The 19,081-nt window shown below is 42.4% G+C and overlaps 2 protein-coding genes across 2 annotated transcripts; both read left to right on the forward strand.

Moving 5' to 3' along the window:
- Positions 1 to 484: 484 nt before the first annotated feature.
- LOC116060393 (putative olfactory receptor 52L2) lies at positions 485 to 1,426 on the forward strand. The gene has a single exon (XM_031313924.1). The coding sequence runs from the start codon at positions 488 to 490 to the stop codon at positions 1,424 to 1,426; it is 939 nt and encodes a 312-aa protein (XP_031169784.1). The 5' UTR covers positions 485 to 487.
- Positions 1,427 to 9,615: 8,189 nt separating this feature from the next.
- On the forward strand, positions 9,616 to 10,563 carry LOC116060369 (putative olfactory receptor 52L2). The gene has a single exon (XM_031313905.2). The coding sequence runs from the start codon at positions 9,619 to 9,621 to the stop codon at positions 10,561 to 10,563; it is 945 nt and encodes a 314-aa protein (XP_031169765.1). The 5' UTR covers positions 9,616 to 9,618.
- Positions 10,564 to 19,081: the final 8,518 nt, after the last annotated feature.

Raw genomic sequence — 19,081 nt, forward strand, 5'->3', positions numbered from 1 at the left:
TGTAAAGGTTACAATGATAGAGAAAAGTAATTTCTGTAGCAGTACGGGGCTAAAGTGTTGTGGAACTTGATATTGCTGTTGTGTTTTCCTTTTACCATTATTTCTGCATCAGTAATTTACAATTTTACAAGAGTTTGATCTTCACTACCTTTGCTTTTGAGTACACTTTTAGTGCTACTACCTGTTTTATGTTTACTTTGGTACATTTTTACATGTAATAGCGTGTTTTTCTATTGTGGGATTACTATTTCCACTCATGTAAAGCCTTTGAGTCCTTTTTTACATCTACTGTTGTGACTGAAAGGGTAAAAAGCGGCTTCATATTGCTCAAGAGTATTGTCTTCATAGCGGTGTGTGTTTTACTTTTGTTGTAGAATTTACATTTTTACCAGTTTACAGTTTTATTGCAGTATGTAAAGTATATCATTAATTATTTCCCCCTCTCTCTCTCTCTCTCTCTCTCTCATTTTATTTCTGTATAGCTCAGATGGAAAACTATACATACAACAGCCTCACTCTTCAGCTCGAGGGGTTAATGGTCACCAACACTAACAAGTACCCTGTCTTCTTATTTCTGCTCTTGGCCTATGTGTTCATCTTAATTGCCAACGTGGGCATCGTGATCTTGATATGGACGGATAGAAGCCTCCATCAGCCGATGTATCTCCTCTTCTGTAACCTGTCGATAAATGACGTCATGGGAAACTCTCTCCTGGTTCCACGGGTGCTCGCAGACATCCTGGTGCCCCCCTCTGAGCGCCTTATTCACTACTATGAGTGTCTGATGCAAGCTTTTACCACACATATGTTCGGCACCAACGCACACACAGTGCTCATGATTATGGCCTTTGACAGATATGTGGCCATCTGTAATCCCCTGCGATATGCTACGATAATGAACGGCAAAATGGTGATCAAGCTGACAGTTTCTGCCTGGGGAGTGTCCTTTGTTTTGGTGGCCATTCTGCTCGGTCTGACCATACGGCTGAACCGATGCAGGACTCTGATCACAAATCCTTACTGTGATAATGCATCGCTCTTTAAACTCTCCTGTGAGGATGTGTTCATCAATAACGTCTATGGCCTCGCTTTCACTGTCGTCCTGCTCTCATCCTCTATTTGCAGTATAATTCTCACATATTCTAAAATCACAGCAGCCTGTCTGACTAGTAACAGCAAATCTTTGAACAGTAAAGCCTTGAAGACCTGCAGCACTCATCTGTGCCTGTATCTGATCATGCTTGTCACTGGCCTGATGCTCATTGCCCTTCATCGCTTCCCCCAGTTCCCAGAGTACAGGAAGATTTCAGCCATTCTCTTTAACATTGTTCCCGGCAGCCTCAACCCTGTTATCTATGGGCTGCAATCCCAAGAAATACTCAAGTGTTTGTCAAAACTATTCCACCTGAAAAGAGTTATACCATAATTTTAAATCTATAGGGTTTTTTTTCAAACATGAAAATTGTAAAATTGTATTATTTTCTTTATTTTCAGCTGTGTGAAGTAACATGTGAAGTCAACAATTGATGAATTTAACAGTGAACAATCTATGGTGATAACCTGAGTCACAAATATTGACCCAAACCATTAACCCTACAAAAAGTAGGAATGATACATGTGGCATTTGATTCAAAAGAGAAGCTGTTCATTCAAAGAATGAAATGTAAAAGAAGGGAAGACGGAATGTGCACCTACAGTACTTGTGTGACTTTGTGATGGATGTGAGCTTTTACGCACTCCTATCCTCTATGTTTGTGTTTATGCAATTAAAGACCTTGGAAGAACTTATGTTGAGCTGGTTTCACATATGTTTCCATTTTACACAGGTAACACACAACAGGAGATCCTTCTGTTCATCCATCTCAGCTGTGTTCTCACTTGGTTTGGTTTGAAAGTTTTTCCAAAATGTGACTTATTTCCTGTTATTTACTTTCATAAAGAAGGCTTGTTTGGTAAAACTGTAAATACAATAATCAAAATTATTAAGTTGAGATTCATTTGAGAGTTTGATCTTTATTCTAGCATTCATACATATGTAACATCTTTAACCACATGTTAAACATATATTATCCCTTTATGATATATTTAACAAATCAAACAATTCACTGACTATACAATATTGAAATTGTATTATAAAATCTGATTCAGGAAATGTAAACAGCATATTCCAGCTGGATATTCAGAATAAGGCCTTTTTTTCGAATATAGCTGCTGTGCTTGCGGTTTTGACCCAGAACACAGAGACAACCACACGAAACTCAGATTTCAGTTCAGAGGTGTTTTTAATGAACAGTCTGTACTTAGCAAAACAATGAAGGCAGAGCCAGGGCAGGATAGATACAGGTCAGGACCAAAGCTCGATGCGGGCAGGCCATGGCGAATCCAGAGCAGGACTGAGATTCGAGGCGGGCAGGCAGAGGAGAGTCCACTCTGACTCACGGACAAATCCAATAGTGGAAGACGGGGACAGAGCAGTGTGGAGCTGGCAACACAGCAGGGAAATCAGCACAGCAGGTCACAGGAGAGAAAGCAGCAGGTCCAGAGTGGAATCTGGACACAGCAACAAAATGTTAACAGTACCACTAGGAACACAGATTACTAGTAACAAGCTAAGGACACTGAGTCAAGTTACCACATGGGTAGTTGTAACGATCTAGCGCCGATGAGGTGATCAGCCTGGGTATATGTACTGCTGAGGTGAATCATGGAATGCACTGCAGCTGTGCAGGTAACTGTGCAGGAATGAACGGCCACGCCCCTTGACCTACTTCCTCGTAGTCACATCTCTTGCAACTTCTAGGTGGAGACAAAACAAAACAGACAGAAACACAGGGAAAAGGGGAGAGAACAAAAACAGGATGGGAAAGAACTGCTGACCCATATGTAACCAATGTTAAAAATCTATATTAAAAGAGCTACATTTATATTAAAAAGTAAATTCATGAAGTACGTTATTAATGTTAAAGATTAAAAACTGACATTTGTCTAAAAAGCAATTCAACTCAGATAAAGAGAAAATAAATAGGAAGTTTATTTTGAAGGAGATGGGTTGGAGACGTGCTGTCAGCCAATCAGGAAGAAGCTCGGACTGTTGACTGTGAACAGAGAGCAAACCCCGCGTCGAGAACGATACCTACCTCGTGAAGATATTGCAATAAAAGCTGTTAAAACTGATTAAAAACTCTTTGAAATAATCCAGTGTAGATCCCTGGACCTGTGAGAGTGCAGTCGGAGAGATCTGACGTCTCCCTCATGAAGAAAACACATCGGTCAGGTTATTTTTCAACTTACCCGGGTAAGATTTGTGTCATTTGAAGAGTGCAATTTTTATGTTTTTTGGCTTATCCTTCCAATCCATGTATTAAAAAGGGAAGCATTTTTGTTTCTCAAAGAAAGTACAACTGTGTGTCATCCCTGGTGTATTGTTTGGTTAATCCTGGGCTCCGTAGTCGAACATAGAACCTCTGATCCCACTGGCCATAAATAATTATTATACATTTCTGTTCCCCACCTCTAAAGGGTTACATAAAATTTGGCAAGCCAGCCAGGAGCCTAGTTCATTGCCAAACAATTACCTGGAACAAACTGCTTTTGTTTACTGCATTATAATTTGACACACCACTAGAAAATGGATATTATTGATAAATTGAGCATCAAATTTCCAAATGCAGTCCTAGTGAGTGGGTTGACAGGATCAGAGAAAGATGAAAACATTTTTGACTTTTTGAAAAAGTATGGTTCAATCAGTAGGACTGTAAAGATACATGACCCAACTACAGAGTTTCATACAAACCTGATAGTAGAGTATAACCACGGCTCTGCTGTACAAGCATTAGAACCTCTTTTGCCTTACACTAACCCATTTCCAGACAGTCCTGATATCACCTACTATGTTCGAGCCCTTGCAAGTGTCTACACACAACAAGTAGGCAGCAATGTCACACAAACTTACCTTGACAAGCTCAAAGAAATAGCCAAGCTCAGTGGAAAGGACTTTGAGTAGGTGTTAAAGGAGGTAATGTCCCAAATAGAGGAGTCTATTGAGGGTGCTGGATCCAGTGAGGATCCTACTTCCCTCCAACACCTACAGGAAGTTGAGCAGGCTGCAGAGCCCAGCCAGCATGACGTTCCATCACAACGGCTGGTTGATGTTTCCTCTCTCATCGAGCTTGATCTCTTGGATGTTAATCAGAGAACAACTGCTCCTTCCTTTAACTCAAAGACACCCATCACTCTGAGCCCCAGTGAACTCTACCCACCTGAGGTGCAAAAGGTAGTGGTGGAGCACATTGTGAGGAGCGAAGACAAACCATCACACTCTCATCCCACTCTGAGGTTGAGAGCTTTCTCTGGGAAAATCCCTGGACCATACAGTGAGGTTGATTACAACACTTGGCGGTCTCATGTTTATTTGATGATGAAAGATGTTTCTGTTTCTGATCTTGAGAAAATAAGGAAAATCCTTGAGAGTCTTCTTGTCCCAGCTTCTGATGTTGTTAGACATCTTGGTCCTGAAGCATCCCCTACAGCTTATCTGCAAATGTTAGACTCTGCATTTGCCACCATTGAAGATGGGAAGGGAACTGTTTGTACGGTTCATGAACACATTCCAGGACTCTGGAGAAAAATGCCACAAAGATAGCAGCAAAGAACAAGGCAAGATTCGACAAGCACGTCAATGCCTCTAAGTTAGAGGCTGGCGACAGAGTGTTGGTGAGAGCTGTCCGCCTGCGCGGCAAACATAATCTTGCCGACAAGTGGGAGTCAGATGTTTATGTGGTGGTGAAGCAAGCTGGGGATCTTCCAGTCTACATCCTCAGACCAGAGAGCACAGAAGGCTCTTTGCGGACTCTTCACAGAGACCTCCTACTTCCCTGTGGTTTTCTCCCACTGAGTGTTGAAAAGCCAGATTTGCCAAAATTACGCAGACCACGAACATGTAAGTCAGTTGAACAGTCTTATGATGTCAATGATCAGTGTAACTCAGAGGATGACATTCCATACGAGTAGTTCAGAGAACAGCCAGACAAAGAAACTTGAAGATTTACACAGATCAAACATCAATCCTAAATCCACTTTCTCAGAGAACGAGGGGAGAAACATATCCATACCGGTTGATGCTCCAGTGGGTGAAGATCACTTAGCTGTTAATCTATCTGGCGACTCATGCAGCACGAAAGCAGGAGACCTACATGATGCTCTGCCAGCTTCTGCCGGGAGTGGATGTTCGCCTGCTACTTCTCGTACAACACCTGAAAAAGAAACAAGGGCTAAAGAATCAACGAGTGTATACTTACCTTTCAGTGTCCCTGGATCTGCTGGAGATGACCTTTGAAATATGTTTAATATCCTGTGTGTCTGTTGCTGATGCTATGCACCTGTAACCCAGCAGTAGTAGTAGTATGTTACCTGTGTATAGCAGTAGTAGTAGTAGTAGTAGTAGTATGTTCCCTGTGTACCGCAGTAGTAGTAGTAGTAGTAGTAGTAGTATTATGTTCCTTGTGTACAGCAGTAGTAGTAGTAGTATGTTCCTTTTGTACAGCAGTAGTAGTAGTAGTATGTTCCCTGTGTACAGCAGTAGTAGTAGTATGTTCCCTGTGTATAGCAGTAGTAGTAATAGTAGTATGTTCCCTGTGTACAGCAGTAGTATTAGTAGTAGTAGTATGTTCCCTGTGTACAGCAGTAGTAGTAGTATGTTCCCTGTGTATAGCAGTAGTAGTAATAGTAGTATGTTCCCTGTGTACAGCAGTAGTATTAGTAGTAGTAGTATGTTCCCTGTGTTCAGCAGTAGTAGTAGTATGTCCCCTGTGTACAGCAATAGTAGTAGTATGTTCCTTGTGTATAGCAGTAGTAGTAGTAGTATGTTCCCTGTGTATAGCAGTAGTAGTAGTAATATGTTTCTTGTGTATAGCAGTAGTAGTAGGAGTATGTTCCCTGTGTACAGCAGTAGTAGTAGTATGTTCCCTATGTAAAGCTGTAGTAGTAGTATGTTCCCTGTGTACAGCAGTAGTAGTAGTATGTTCCCTGTTTACAGCAGTAGTAGTAGTATGTTTCCTGTGTACAGCAGTAGTAGTAGTATGTTCCCTGTGTACAGCAGTAGTAACCCTGTCAAGGAAAGGGTTAACAGAAACGTAGTGTTGGCCAATCAGAGGTGGTTGTGCCAGACTCTTTGGCTGAGTCCCTATCTAATCTGTCAGAGGAAGAGCAGGAGTGTGGTTGTGAAGTTTAACATTGGTAGTCCCCAAAGAAGAAGTTGGTAATTTCATGGCACAGATTAGAACCCAAATTGAAATGTAAGTAAAATTGCTGAATGTTAGAACATTGTGTCAAATTGGTCGTTATAACTGTGACTTATAAAGATAGATAGATAGATAGATTTTTTATTGATCCCAAAAAAATGGGAAATAACATTGTTGCAGCAGCAAAAAGTTCAGACACACAGCACACGTACAGAGTAAACCTTAAATAATAGGAAAAAAAATATACATGAAATAATAATAGAATAATACACTAGCAATATTTAAAAATATATACAATTTGGAAATGAAATGTAAAATGTACAACTGTTTCGATATATAGATAAACTTAATGTGCAAGTTGGGGAGTAAAAATGTACAACTGTTCCACTGGTAATGATTGTGCAAGGCTGTGCAAGGTGCATTCAGTGTAGTTGTGATGTATGAGCCTTATCTAACACTCAGAGATGAAGTGTTAAAATGTTTTATTGCCTGTGGTAGGAATGATTTTCTGTAGCGGTCCGTGCGACATCGAAGCTGTCGGAGCCTCTTAGAGAAGGTGCTCCTCTGTTGGACCAATGTGGGGTGGAGAGGGTGGTCGGGGTTATCCATGATAGATAACAGTTTGTTCAGTGACCTCCTCTCCACCACAGCTTCAAATGTCTCCTGTTTGCAGCCAATAACGGAGCCAGCCTTCCTGATCAGTTTGTTCAGTCTGTTTGTGTCGCTGGCTCCGATGCTGCTGCCCCAGCAGATGGCAGAGGAGAACAGAGCGCTGGCCAGACAGACTGGTAGAACATCTCCAGCATCTTTCTGCACACGTTGAAGGATCTCAGCTTCCTCAGGAAATAGAGTCTGCTCATCCCCTTCTTGTAAACAGCAGTGCTGTTGACTTTCCAGTTCAGCCTGCTGTCGATGTTGACACCGAGGTATCTGTACTCCTCAACCATGTCCACATTTCCACCCAGAATGCAAAGGGGCTGCGGAGCCGTTCCCTTCCTCCTGAAGTCAATCTCCATCTCTCTGGTCTTATCCACATTCAGCAGCAGGTGATTCTTACCAGCCCACTCCACAAAGTTGTCCACCAGCGCTCTGTACTCTCCCTCCTTTCCATCCCTTATACACCCAACAACTGCAGAGTCATCAGAGAACTTCTGTAGGTGACATGACTCTGAGTTGTACTGGAAGTCTGTGGTGTATAAGATGAACAGAAAAGGAGACAGCACAGTCCCCTGTGGAGCCCCCGTACCACTCACCACCACATCAGACAGAACACGGTCCAGGCGGACAAACTTTGGTCTGTCTGTCAGGTAGTCAGTGATCCAGGAGACTGTGGACGCACCAACACCCATCATCTGCAGCTTCACACCTAGTAGCTAGTAGTAGTAGTAGTAGTAGTCGACTTCTTGGGGACCGGGACCAGGCAGGACGTCTTCCACAGCAGCGGCACCCTCTGCATGCTCAGGCTCAGGCTGAAGACATACTGGAGAACACCAGACAGCTAACTGGCACAGGTCTTCAGGACCCTGGGGCTGATGCCATCTGGGCCGGCAGCCTTGCGCTGCTGAAGCGCAAAAAGTGTCAGGTTAAGTTCCATCAGGGTTTCCCACAGCACTTTGCAGTTAAGGCGGCCGCCTAAGTAACACATGCCTGCCGCCTTTACTACGTCGTCAAAAAAAAAAAAATGTACATGAGCGATATCCGCCATGTTGCTCTGCCCTGTTTTCTCACTTTAATTCCAAACCACACAGCTGACAACCTGCAGGTGGAGGCGGTGGAGAAAGGCTCGGATATAAACGCCACGGGCTGCTGTGGACTAGTCAGTCTCAAATGGTTTCAGGAAAGTGGCTGCATGTGTCTGACGATGCACAGAACATTAACCGGTATAAGCCTACAGCTGTCTGCGGATACGGAGTGCGGAAAATGTGTCAGAGCCTCCCGGACAGGTGAACTGAGACTCTGTTTCCTGCTTGTCGGTCAGTGGTTAATGATCGGTTAACATTTCATTGTTCTATCCTTTGGAAGGCTGGCTGCCAAAAATCACCACTTACTAGCTAATTAATTAGCCTGAGTTATAAGCTAGCTAACAGTAAACAGAAGTGACGTGGTGGCTGGCGTCTGGTGTGTGCGCCAGTGTTTGTGTGTGTGCGTGTGTCGGCTCGCCCCCTGCGAAGCTCCAACATGCATGCATGTTAACACTTTTGCAAGGCACTGTATCTGTGTCACATTCTCATCAGGGGTTGACCCCCCCTAAAGGTCTCATCCTAGAATCGCCCCTGCTCCAAAGCATGTTGCCTACAAACGCAGGCCAGGCTGATCATGAGCCTCCTCTACCAATGAGACGGTTTAGCCTTCAGATAGATGTTCAATTCAAGTGCTTATAGTTAACTAAAATGTCAAATAAAATTGTTGTGTGCTGGGTTTTATTTTTTGTACCTATGGCTCTGATACGTCGTCACAGATGTGTATGTGGTCTATGTGCTCCAACATCTAAAATTATAAGATGGCAAAACACAATAACTTTATAATGAACTTCTACCTAACAAGCTTGTTGACAGTTTTCATTAATCCCATGAAGATTACGTAATGCTTCTTAGGTAATGATCAGTGTTTTCCCAGATGAAATAATGCTTATAAAACTTAAAGACTGCCTGTAGAGAAGGCCAGAAGACAGAGAGACAGAAAGGTTCGTATTGTTGGTTTTCTGATTTAAATTGTTACAGGGAAGGGTGTTTAAAATGAGGCACTTTTCACATTTCCATAATTTAAATAAGAAGGTGGGAGTTCAAACAAATGTATGAACGTTATATACATATGTAATCTCTTTTTTCACCTGTTTGGTGTTTCACTGGTGCCAACTGGATTCTAGTGCAGCTAAATGTAAAGGTTGCAATGCTAGAGAAAAGTAATTTCTGTAGCAGTACGGGGCTAAAGTGTTGTGGAACTTGATATTGCTGTTGCGTTTTTTCTTTTACCATTATTTCTGCATCAGTAATTTACAATTTTGCAAGAGTTTGATCTTCCCTACCTTTGCTTTTGACACATTTGCTACTACCTGTTTTGTTTACTTTGGTACATTTTTACATGTAATAGCGTGTTTTTTTATTGTGGGATTACTATTTCCACTGATGTAAAGCCTTCGAGTACTTTGTCCATCTACTCTTGTGACTGAAAGGGTAAAGAGCGCCTTCATATTGCTCAAGAATATTGTCTTCATAGCAGTGTGTGATTTTCTTTTGTTGTAGAATTTACATTTTTACCAGTTTGTTTATTGCAGTATGTAAAGTATATCATTAATTATTATCCTCTCTCTCTCTCACTCTCTCTCTCTCTCTCTCTCTCTCTCTCTCTCTCTCTCTCATTTTATTTCTGTATAGCTCAGATGGAAAACTATACATACAACAGCCTCACTCTTCAGCTCGAGGGGTTAATGGTCACCAACACTAACAAGTACCCTGTCTTCTTATTTCTGCTCTTGGCCTATGTGTTCATCTTAATTGCCAACGTGGGCATCGTGATCTTGATATGGACGGATAGAAGCCTCCATCAGCCGATGTATCTCCTCTTCTGTAACCTGTCAATAAATGACGTCATGGGAAACTCTCTCCTGGTTCCACGGGTGCTCGCAGACATCCTGGTGCCCCCCTCTGAGCGCCTTATTCACTACTATGAGTGTCTGATGCAAGCTTTTACCGCACATATGTTCGGTACCAACTCACACACAGTGCTCATGATTATGGCCTTTGACAGATATGTGGCCATCTGTAATCCCCTGCGATATGCTACGATAATGAACGGGAAAATGGTGATCAAGCTGACAGTTTCTGCCTGGGGAGTGTCCTTTGTTTTGGTGGCCATTCTGCTCGGTCTGACTATACGGCTGAACCGATGCAGGACTCTGATCACAAATCCTTACTGTGATAATCCCTCGCTCTTTAAACTCTCCTGTGAGGATGTGTTCATCAATAACGTCTATGGCCTCGCTTTCACTGTCATCCTGCTCTCATCCTCTATTTGCAGTATAATTCTCACATATTCTAATATCACAGCAGCCTGTCTGACTAGTAACAGCAAATCTTTGAACAGTAAAGCCTTGAAGACCTGCAGCACTCATCTGTGCCTGTATCTGATCATGCTTGCTAGTGGGCTGATCCCCATCGCCCTTCATCGCTTCCCCCAGTTCCCAGAGTACAGGAAGATTTCAGCCATTCTCTTTAACGTTGTTCCCGGCAGCCTCAACCCTGTTATCTATGGGCTGCAATCCCAAGAAATACTCAAGTGTTTGTCAAAACTATTCCACCTGAAAATAGTTATTCCATCACTTTAAATCTAGAGGGTTTTTTTTTTTTTACAAACATGAAAATTGTGTTCTTTTCTTTATTTTCAGCTATTTTTTATTTTCTTTTCTTTATTCACAACATGTGAAGTCAACAATTGATGAATTTAACAGTGAACAATCTATGATGATAACCTGAGTCACAAATATTGACCCAAACCATTAACCCTACAAAAAGTAGGAATGTTACATGTGGCATTTGATTCAAAAGAGAAGCTGTTCATTCAAAGAATGAAATGTAAAAGGAGGGAAAGGTGGACACTACATGTGCACTTACAGTAGTTGTGTCACTTTGTGATGGATGTGAGCTTTTATGCACTCCAATCCTCTATGTTTGTGTTTATGCAATTAAAGACCTTGGAAGAACTTATGTTGAGCTGGTTTCACATATGTTTCCATTTTACACAGGTAACACACAACAGGAGATTGTCCATCTCAGCTGAGTTCTCACTTGGTTTGAATGTTAAAGTTTTTCCAAAATGTGACTTATTTCCTGTTATTTACTTTTATAAAGAAGGCTTGTTTGGTATAACTGTAAATACAATAATCAAAATCATTAAGTTGAGATTCATTTGAGAGTTTGATCTTTATTCTAGCATTCATACATATATGTAACATAACTTTAACCACATGTTAAACACATGTTATCCCTTCATGATATATTTAACAAATCAAACAATTCACTGACTATACAATATTGAAATTGGATTATAACATCTGATTCAGGAAATGTAAACAGCATATTCCGGTTGGATATTTAGAATAAGGCCTTTTTTTCCGAATATAGCTGTTGCGCTTGTGCGCTTGAACACAGAGACAACAGCACGAAACTCAGATTTCAGTTCAAAGGTGTTTTTAATGAACAGTCTGTACTTAACGGAACAATGAAGGCAGAGCCAGGGCAGGATAGATACAGGTCAGGACCAAAGCTCGAGGCGGGCAGGCCGTGTCGAATCCAAAGCAGGACTGAGATTTGAGGTGGGCAGGCAGAGGAAAGTCCACTCTGACTTACGGAGGAATCCAATAGTGGAAGACGGGGACAGAGCAGTGTGGAGCTGGCAACACAGCAGGGAAATCAGCACAGCAGGTCACAGGAGAGAAAGCAGCAGGTCCAGAGCGGAATCTGGACACAGGAACACAATGTTAACAGTACCACTAGGAACAGAGATTACTAGTAACAAGCTAAGGACACTCAAGTCAAGTTACCACATGGGTAGTTGTAACGATCTGGCACCGATGAGGTGATCAGCCTGGGCATACGTACTGCTGAGGTGAATCATGGAATGCGCTGCAGCTGTGCAGGTAACTGTGCAGGAATGAACGGCCACGCCTGTGCAATTCAATTTCAATTCAATTTATTTATATTATTATATATTTATCTCGAGACACTTTACAGATAGAGTAGGTCTAGACCACACTCTATAAATTATAAAGCCCCAACAATTCAAGTAGTTCCCCCAAGAGCAAGCATTCAGTGCGACAGTGGCGAGGAAAAACTCCCTTTTAGGAAGAAACCTCAGTAATGAGAAAAACTTCTTTTAGAAAGAAACCTCGGCCAGACCCAGGCTCTTGGTAGGCAGTGTCTGGCGATGCCGGTTGGGGATGTGCTGAACAGTGGAAATAATAGTCACAATAATGATAATGGAACAGTGACTAAGAAATAGTAGTCATAGTAGTTAATGTCATAGCAGGGCACCGTGGAGCGTAGCAGGGTGAACTGAAGCAGGACCACGGCGACAGCTGAAACCAAGTTCTAGGTGCCATTCAGATCCAACGAAAAACGCTGGGAAAAGGAACATAAGGACTAGGGCTAGACTAGAGCTAGGTTAGTAGCAAGCATTTCTGGATCTCCTCACTCCCTAACTATATGCTTTATCAAAGAGGAGTGTTTTCAGTTTATTCTTAAATGTGGTGACAGTGTCTGCCCCCTAAACCCAGACTGGGAGCTGGTTCCACAGGAGAGGAGCCTGGTAGCTGAAGGCTCTGGCTCCCATCCTACTTTTAGAGACTCTAGGAACCACAAGTAGCTCTGATTTCTGGGAGCGTAGTGCTCTAGTGGGACAATACGGTACTAAGAGCTCTTCTAGATATGATGGTGCTTGACCATTTAGAGCTTTGTAGGTCAGGAGAAGGATTTTAAATTCAATCCTGGATTTTACAGGAAGCCAATGCAGAGAAGCTAATACAGGAGAAATATGATCTCTTTTCTTAGTTCTTGTCAGAACACGTGCTGCAGCATTCTGGATCAGCTAGAGAGTCCTAAGGGACTTATTTGAGCATCCTGATAGTAAGGAATTACAGTAGTCCAGCCTAGAAGTAACAAATGCATGGACTAGTTTCTCTGCATCGTTTTGCGACAGGATATTCCTAATTTTGGCAATGTTACGAAGATGAAAAAAGGCTGTTCATGAGGTTTGTTTTAGATGGGCATTGAAGGATAAATCCTGATCAAAAATAACTCCTAGATTTCTAACAGTAGTGTTGGAGGCCAGGGCAAAACCATCCAGAATAGCTATATCTTTAGATAATGAAGTTCGGAGGTGTTTGGAGCCCAACACAATCACTTCAGTTTTGTTTGAGTTTAACATCAGAAAATTGTAGGTCATCCAAGTTGTTATATCTTTAATGCACACTTGAAGTTTAGCTAACTGATTGGTTTCGTCTGGCTTGATTGACAAGTATAATTGGGTGTGATCTGCATAGCAGTGAAAGTTAATTGAATGTTTCCTAATAATATTGCCTAGAGGAAGCATATATAAGGAGAATAGAATTGGTCTAAGCACTGAGCCTTGAGGAACGCCATGGCTAACTTTAGCGTACTTGGAGGATTTATCATTGATATTAACAAATTGAGATCGATCAGAGAAATAGGACTTAAACCGGCTTAGTGCGATTCCTTTAATGCCAACTAAATGTTCCAGTCTCTGTAACATGATGGTATGGTCAATAGTGTCGAATGCAGCACTAAGATCTAATAAGACAAGTATGGAGACAAGTCCTTTGTCAGCAGCAATTAGAAGGTCGTTAGAAATTTTCACTAGTGCCGTCTGTGTGCAATGATGTTTTCTAAATCCTGACTGAAAGTCCTTGAATAAACTATTCCTATGTAAAAAGTCACGTAACTGATTAGCGACTACTTTCTTAAGGATCTTCGAGAGAAAGGGAAGGTTAGATATAGGTCTATAGTTGGCTAAGACCTCAGGATCGAGAGTGGGTTTTTTAAGAAGAGGTTTTATCACAGCTACTTTAAATGACTGAGGTACATAACCTTTTAACAAAGACATATTGATCATATCTATTAATGAAGTGTTAACCACGGGTAACGCTAAATTTAGCTATCACACTGTCAGATAGGCATCTAGTGTAGAAGCTTTTATCTAATTTTGTATAGTCAGGTAGTAAGAATTTGAAAGTTATTAAGAAATGATCTGATAATACAGGATTCTGCGGATATATTATTAAATCCTCAATATCAATGCCATATGCCAGCACAAGGTCGAGGGTGTGGTTAAAACAGTGTGTGGCCTTATGCACATTCTGACTGAAACCAATTGAATCTAATAATGAGTTGAAAGCAGTACTAAGGCTATTGCTGTCAACGTCCACATGGATATTAAAATCACACAGGTTTCAGTTGAAACACATGGAAGGTAGGGTGGATCTTCATAGCCTGTGGCAGCTTCAACCAGACAGCAGAGGGATCGACGATGGATTCGATCATAAATGGACCCAAATACCGGGGCGACAATTTGCGGGACTCGTCACGCAGAGGGATGTTCCTGGAGGAGAGCCAAACCTCCTGACCTGGTTGGATCGGGGGTGCAGGGATCCTGTGCCTATCCACCACTCTCTAGTTCCGCTCAGTGGTCCGGAGCAGAGCCTCTCGAGCATCGCTCCAAACCTTATGGCAGTGGCGTAGGTTCTCCTGTACTGAGGGGACTAGTGGGGGTTGGAATCCCAGGGAAACCTTAAATGGAGAGAGGCCGGTGGCAGAAGTGGTCAGGGAATTGTGAGCATACTCAATCCATGGGAGATGTTTAGCCCAAGTGGACAGATGCTGAGCAGCCACACAGCGAAGAGACGCTTCCAGGTACTGATTGGCCCTGAAGACAGACTAACAAAAGAGCCAAGAGCAGAAATCTTTCCATACACGTGAAATAAATTGTGGGCCTCTATCACAAACAATGTCCACAGGTATTCCATGGGGATGGAATACATGTTGGACTATGAGGTCCGCTGTCTCAGTGGCAGCTGGTAATTTTGGTAATGCTACATAGTGGGCAGACTTAGAGAATCTGTCCACAATGGTAAGTATTGTATCATTACCTTCAGATTTAGGTAGACCAGTAACAATGTCCCGAGCTCCATGGGACCAGTGGCGACTCGGAACCGGGAGAGGTTGCAGAAGACCTGAGGGAGAATGGTGAGAGGCTTTACTCCGTGCACAGATGAAACACGCCACCACGTAAACCCGAACATCCGCTTCCACTGACGGCCACCAAAAGTGTCTTTTAAGCAAAGTCAGGGTACGGTACGGTACATCCCAGGATGACGGGCGAAGCGGGAGGTGTGGACCCAATGTAGCACCTCAGACCGTACAGATGCTGGAACATAGAGCAGGTTGGGTGGTCCATCTCCTGGTCCAGGGGACATACTTATGCCCACCGGGGGGGAAACAACTCTGTGCTCTCCGTTGACTTGTATTGCGTGAAGGTTTCCTCCTCGTCACTTGTGCTCTGCTAGCAAACAACAGAAAAATGCCCATAAGCTGCTGTGTGGTGATATTCCAGCCCAGTCTCATGGCAGTTCGTGAAATGGTCACGTTATTTAATCTATTGATACGTGTTCACGGGGACATTTTTCTCGTTTTTGTGATGTGAAGTAATGTATTTCAATGGGAAGCATATTTCGTGGTCACAGCACGAAAATGGTAGGGAGTAGTATAAAAAGCCAAAAATCCGCATAGGGAGGCTAGTTGGGGTGGTGGATGGGTCAAACAACACAGGACTGTTACCCGGGTGAGCGGGGATCGCGTCCCGCGAGTGGCATTTTGTTTCCCGTAGTCTTCCTAATCACAACCGTCCCGTTATTGTCGCTCGTCCCCAGCGGCCGTCCCCTGCGGCCGTCCCCTGCGGCCGTCTCCCGGCGTGTGAGGCAGCCTTTCCCTGTAGTGTTTTTCCTAAACCCAACCTCCACCATCTCGTTATTGTGGCGCGTCCAAAGCGGCCGTCTCCCGGCTTGTGAGGCGCCCTTTCCCCGTAGTCGCATCCCACAGCGGCCACCTTGCGGCCACCTCCCGACAAATGAGGCATCCTTTTCGGCCGTCTCCCGGCGTGTGAGGCGTCCTTTTCCCGTAGGGTATTTCGTGCTGGCCACCACGAAAAAAACGTCCCCGTGAACACATATCAATAGATTAAAAATAACGTGACATTTACACGAACTGCCGTGAGATTGAGATTTGTTTCAAATGTAAAGTGCATTATAAATAAAATGTATTATTATTATTATTATTATTACTACAGAGAGAATGGGAATACTTTGGGATCCTGACAGTAAGCTAATGTTATGTCCGTATTAAGTGTAAATGTATATTAAGTGGGTTAGCTTAATTTAAAGGTGTGTAGTTAGCCTAAAACAGATATTTGGATATTTGACTTGGTAACAAAATGCTTGCTGCAAACTTAATGCCGGACATATCGTTAGCTTAGTGTCGGAATCCCACAGTCTTCCCATTCTCCCTGCTGATTCCTCAAGTCTGTACAGTACCGACTTTTGTCTCAGAAAACCTCTGTTTTTTTGGGTCGGCAGCTTATAAAACTTAAGTCATGGGTTATTTACCCTGTTGGTAGTGAATATTACCACATCTGTTTTGGTGGTTTCACTCAGCAAAAAATTATCAGCATACTAAAAACTAAAATGGCTGACTTCCTGTTATGGGTCAAAGTGCATATCAAACTACAAGAAATGTACAGGGCCAGTAGGGGATTAAGAAGTTTGGAGATGATTAAATCTGCGAATCAGGCAGGCAAGATGCTCCCGGTGTTAATCCTGGACCTGGCCTGTAGACCCGTTCGCAATTTGGTGTTGGGGGAATTTCGCCCCCTGCGAAGCTCCAACATGCATGCATGTTAACACTTTTGCAAGGCACTGTATCTGTGTCACATTCTCATAAGGGGTTGACCCCCCCTAAGTGTCTCATCCTAGAATCGCCCCTGCTCCAAAGGCTGTTGCTTACAAAACGCAGGCCAGGCTGATCATGAGCCTCCTCTACTAATGAGACAGTTTAGCTTTCAGATAGATATTCAATTCAAGTGCTTATAGTTATCTTAAAATAAAAATATAATTGGTATGTGCTGGGTTTTATTTTTTGTACCTATGGCTCTGATACGTCATCACTTATGTGTATGTGGTCTATGTATTCCAACTAGAGCCCTGCAAGCACGTCAGGGCCGACAGGCTAAGCCCATTCGGGCCGGCCTCGGGCCGTTTTTTTTTTTTTTACAGATCGTTCTCGGGTCGGGCTCGGGCTTATTTTAGCTTCTCTCCTCATTGTGCCCATAATATACGTGCAGCAGAGCACACATCAGAAAGTGTGTATGAAATATTGTTATATTGATTATATTATAAATATTATACATCGCCTAAGAAAGTAACACAAACGCAACACGCATACACGCACGTGCAACGCGCGTCACTCACGTGCATTAAACAGGTGACACTGACAGTTGACCATGCAGGGCATCAAGGAGAAGTTGGATCGTGGGGAGTTGATAAAAGTTCAGAATACCTCGGGAAAAGCTGCATTTTGGAAAAATGTCGATGCTGGGTTGGTGGAGTCAACACGCGAAGACCATTCCTTTGTTGTCAAGACTCGCCCGTCATGTGTTGAGCATACCTGCAAGCACCAGTAGCAGCGAACGCGTTTTCAGCACAGCAGGGAGGACGTTGGAGGAGAGGTCATCTCTGAAGCCTTCAACAATGGATGCTGTTCTTTTTCTTCACAGCACTCGTGAATAAACTGAGTGATGACCACTGTATGTAGCAGCCTACCCTACACACACAGTTCAACGGATTTTTATTTATTTTATTAATTTTATTTAACATTAGCTAGTTGGCGAAGAGTTATTTTTGGACATTGTTTTGAACACTGTTCTTCAGTTCAGTTACTGAAAAGCAAAGGTAGGCCGTTTATTTACTTATTTTTGCGGTTTGATCCCATAGCACTATATTCTCCCTTCATGTTTATGCTTCTGACAGTTTGTCCAATATTTTTGGGCATGATGTTTCAGGCCTATAATAAAAGTTTACCTCTTAGTAGCCTGTGACATGTGTGTTTTTGCGTGTGTAGCAGAGACAGCGTGCATCAGAGAGCGCGCATCAGAGAGAGAGAGAGCACATCAAAGAGCGCGCGCGTCAGAGAGAGGGTTAGGGCTGGAGTTTTTGGCCCGTGCAGGGCTCTAATTCCAACATCTAAAATTATAATATAGCAAAACACAATAAGTTTATAATGAACTTCTACCTAACAAGCTTGTTGACAGTTTTCATTAATCCCATGAAGATTACGTAATGCTTCTTAGGTAATGATCAGGGTTTTCCCAGATGAAATAATGCTTATAAAACTTAAAGACTGCCTGTAGAGAAGGCCAGAAGACTGTTGTGCTGGACAGAAAGGTTCGTATTGTTGGTTTTCTTAAATTGTTACAGGGAAGGGGGTTTAAAATGAGGCAATTTTCACATTTCATGTATGAACAGAATTATCAGAGTTGGCTTTGAAGATGTTATGTTTGCAAGGCATCTACATGTAAATGAACATTTTGTTTGAGGAGTTCACTTTTAATGGCACAAATGTGAAATGCTTTGGGTGGTAAACTAATTTAAATAAGAAGGTGGGAGATCAAACAAATGTATGAACGTTATATACATATGTAATCTCTTTTTTCACCTGTTTGGTGTTTCACTGGTGCCAACTGGATTCTAGTGCAGCTAAATGTAAAGATTACAATGATAGAGAAAAGTAATTTCTGTATCAGTACGGGGCTAAAGTGTTGTGGAACTTGATATTGCTGTTGCGTTTTTTCTTTTACCATTATTTCTGCATCAGTAATTTACAATTTTACAAGAGTTTGATCTTCACTACCTTTGCTTTGCTTTTGAGTACACTTTTAGTGCTACTACCTGTTTTATTCTTACTTTGGTACATTTTTACATGTAATAGCGTGTTTTTCTATCTTTTTTCCACTCATGTAAAGCCTTTGAGTCCTTTTTTACATCTACTGTTGTGACTGAAAGGGTAAAAAGCGGCTTCATATTGCTCAAGAATATTGTTTTCATAGCGGTGTGTGTTTTACTTTTGTTGTACAATTTACATTTTTACCAGTTTGTTTTATTGCAGTATGTAAAGTATATAATTAATCATTTCCCCCCTCTCTCTCTCTCTCTCTCTCTCTCTCTCTCTCTCCCTCGCTCTCTCTCTCACTCTCTCTCTCTCTCATTTTATTTCTGTATAGCT

Source organism: Sander lucioperca, chromosome 13, assembly GCF_008315115.2.
Source record: "Sander lucioperca isolate FBNREF2018 chromosome 13, SLUC_FBN_1.2, whole genome shotgun sequence".
Lineage (NCBI taxonomy): Eukaryota > Metazoa > Chordata > Actinopteri > Perciformes > Percidae > Sander > Sander lucioperca.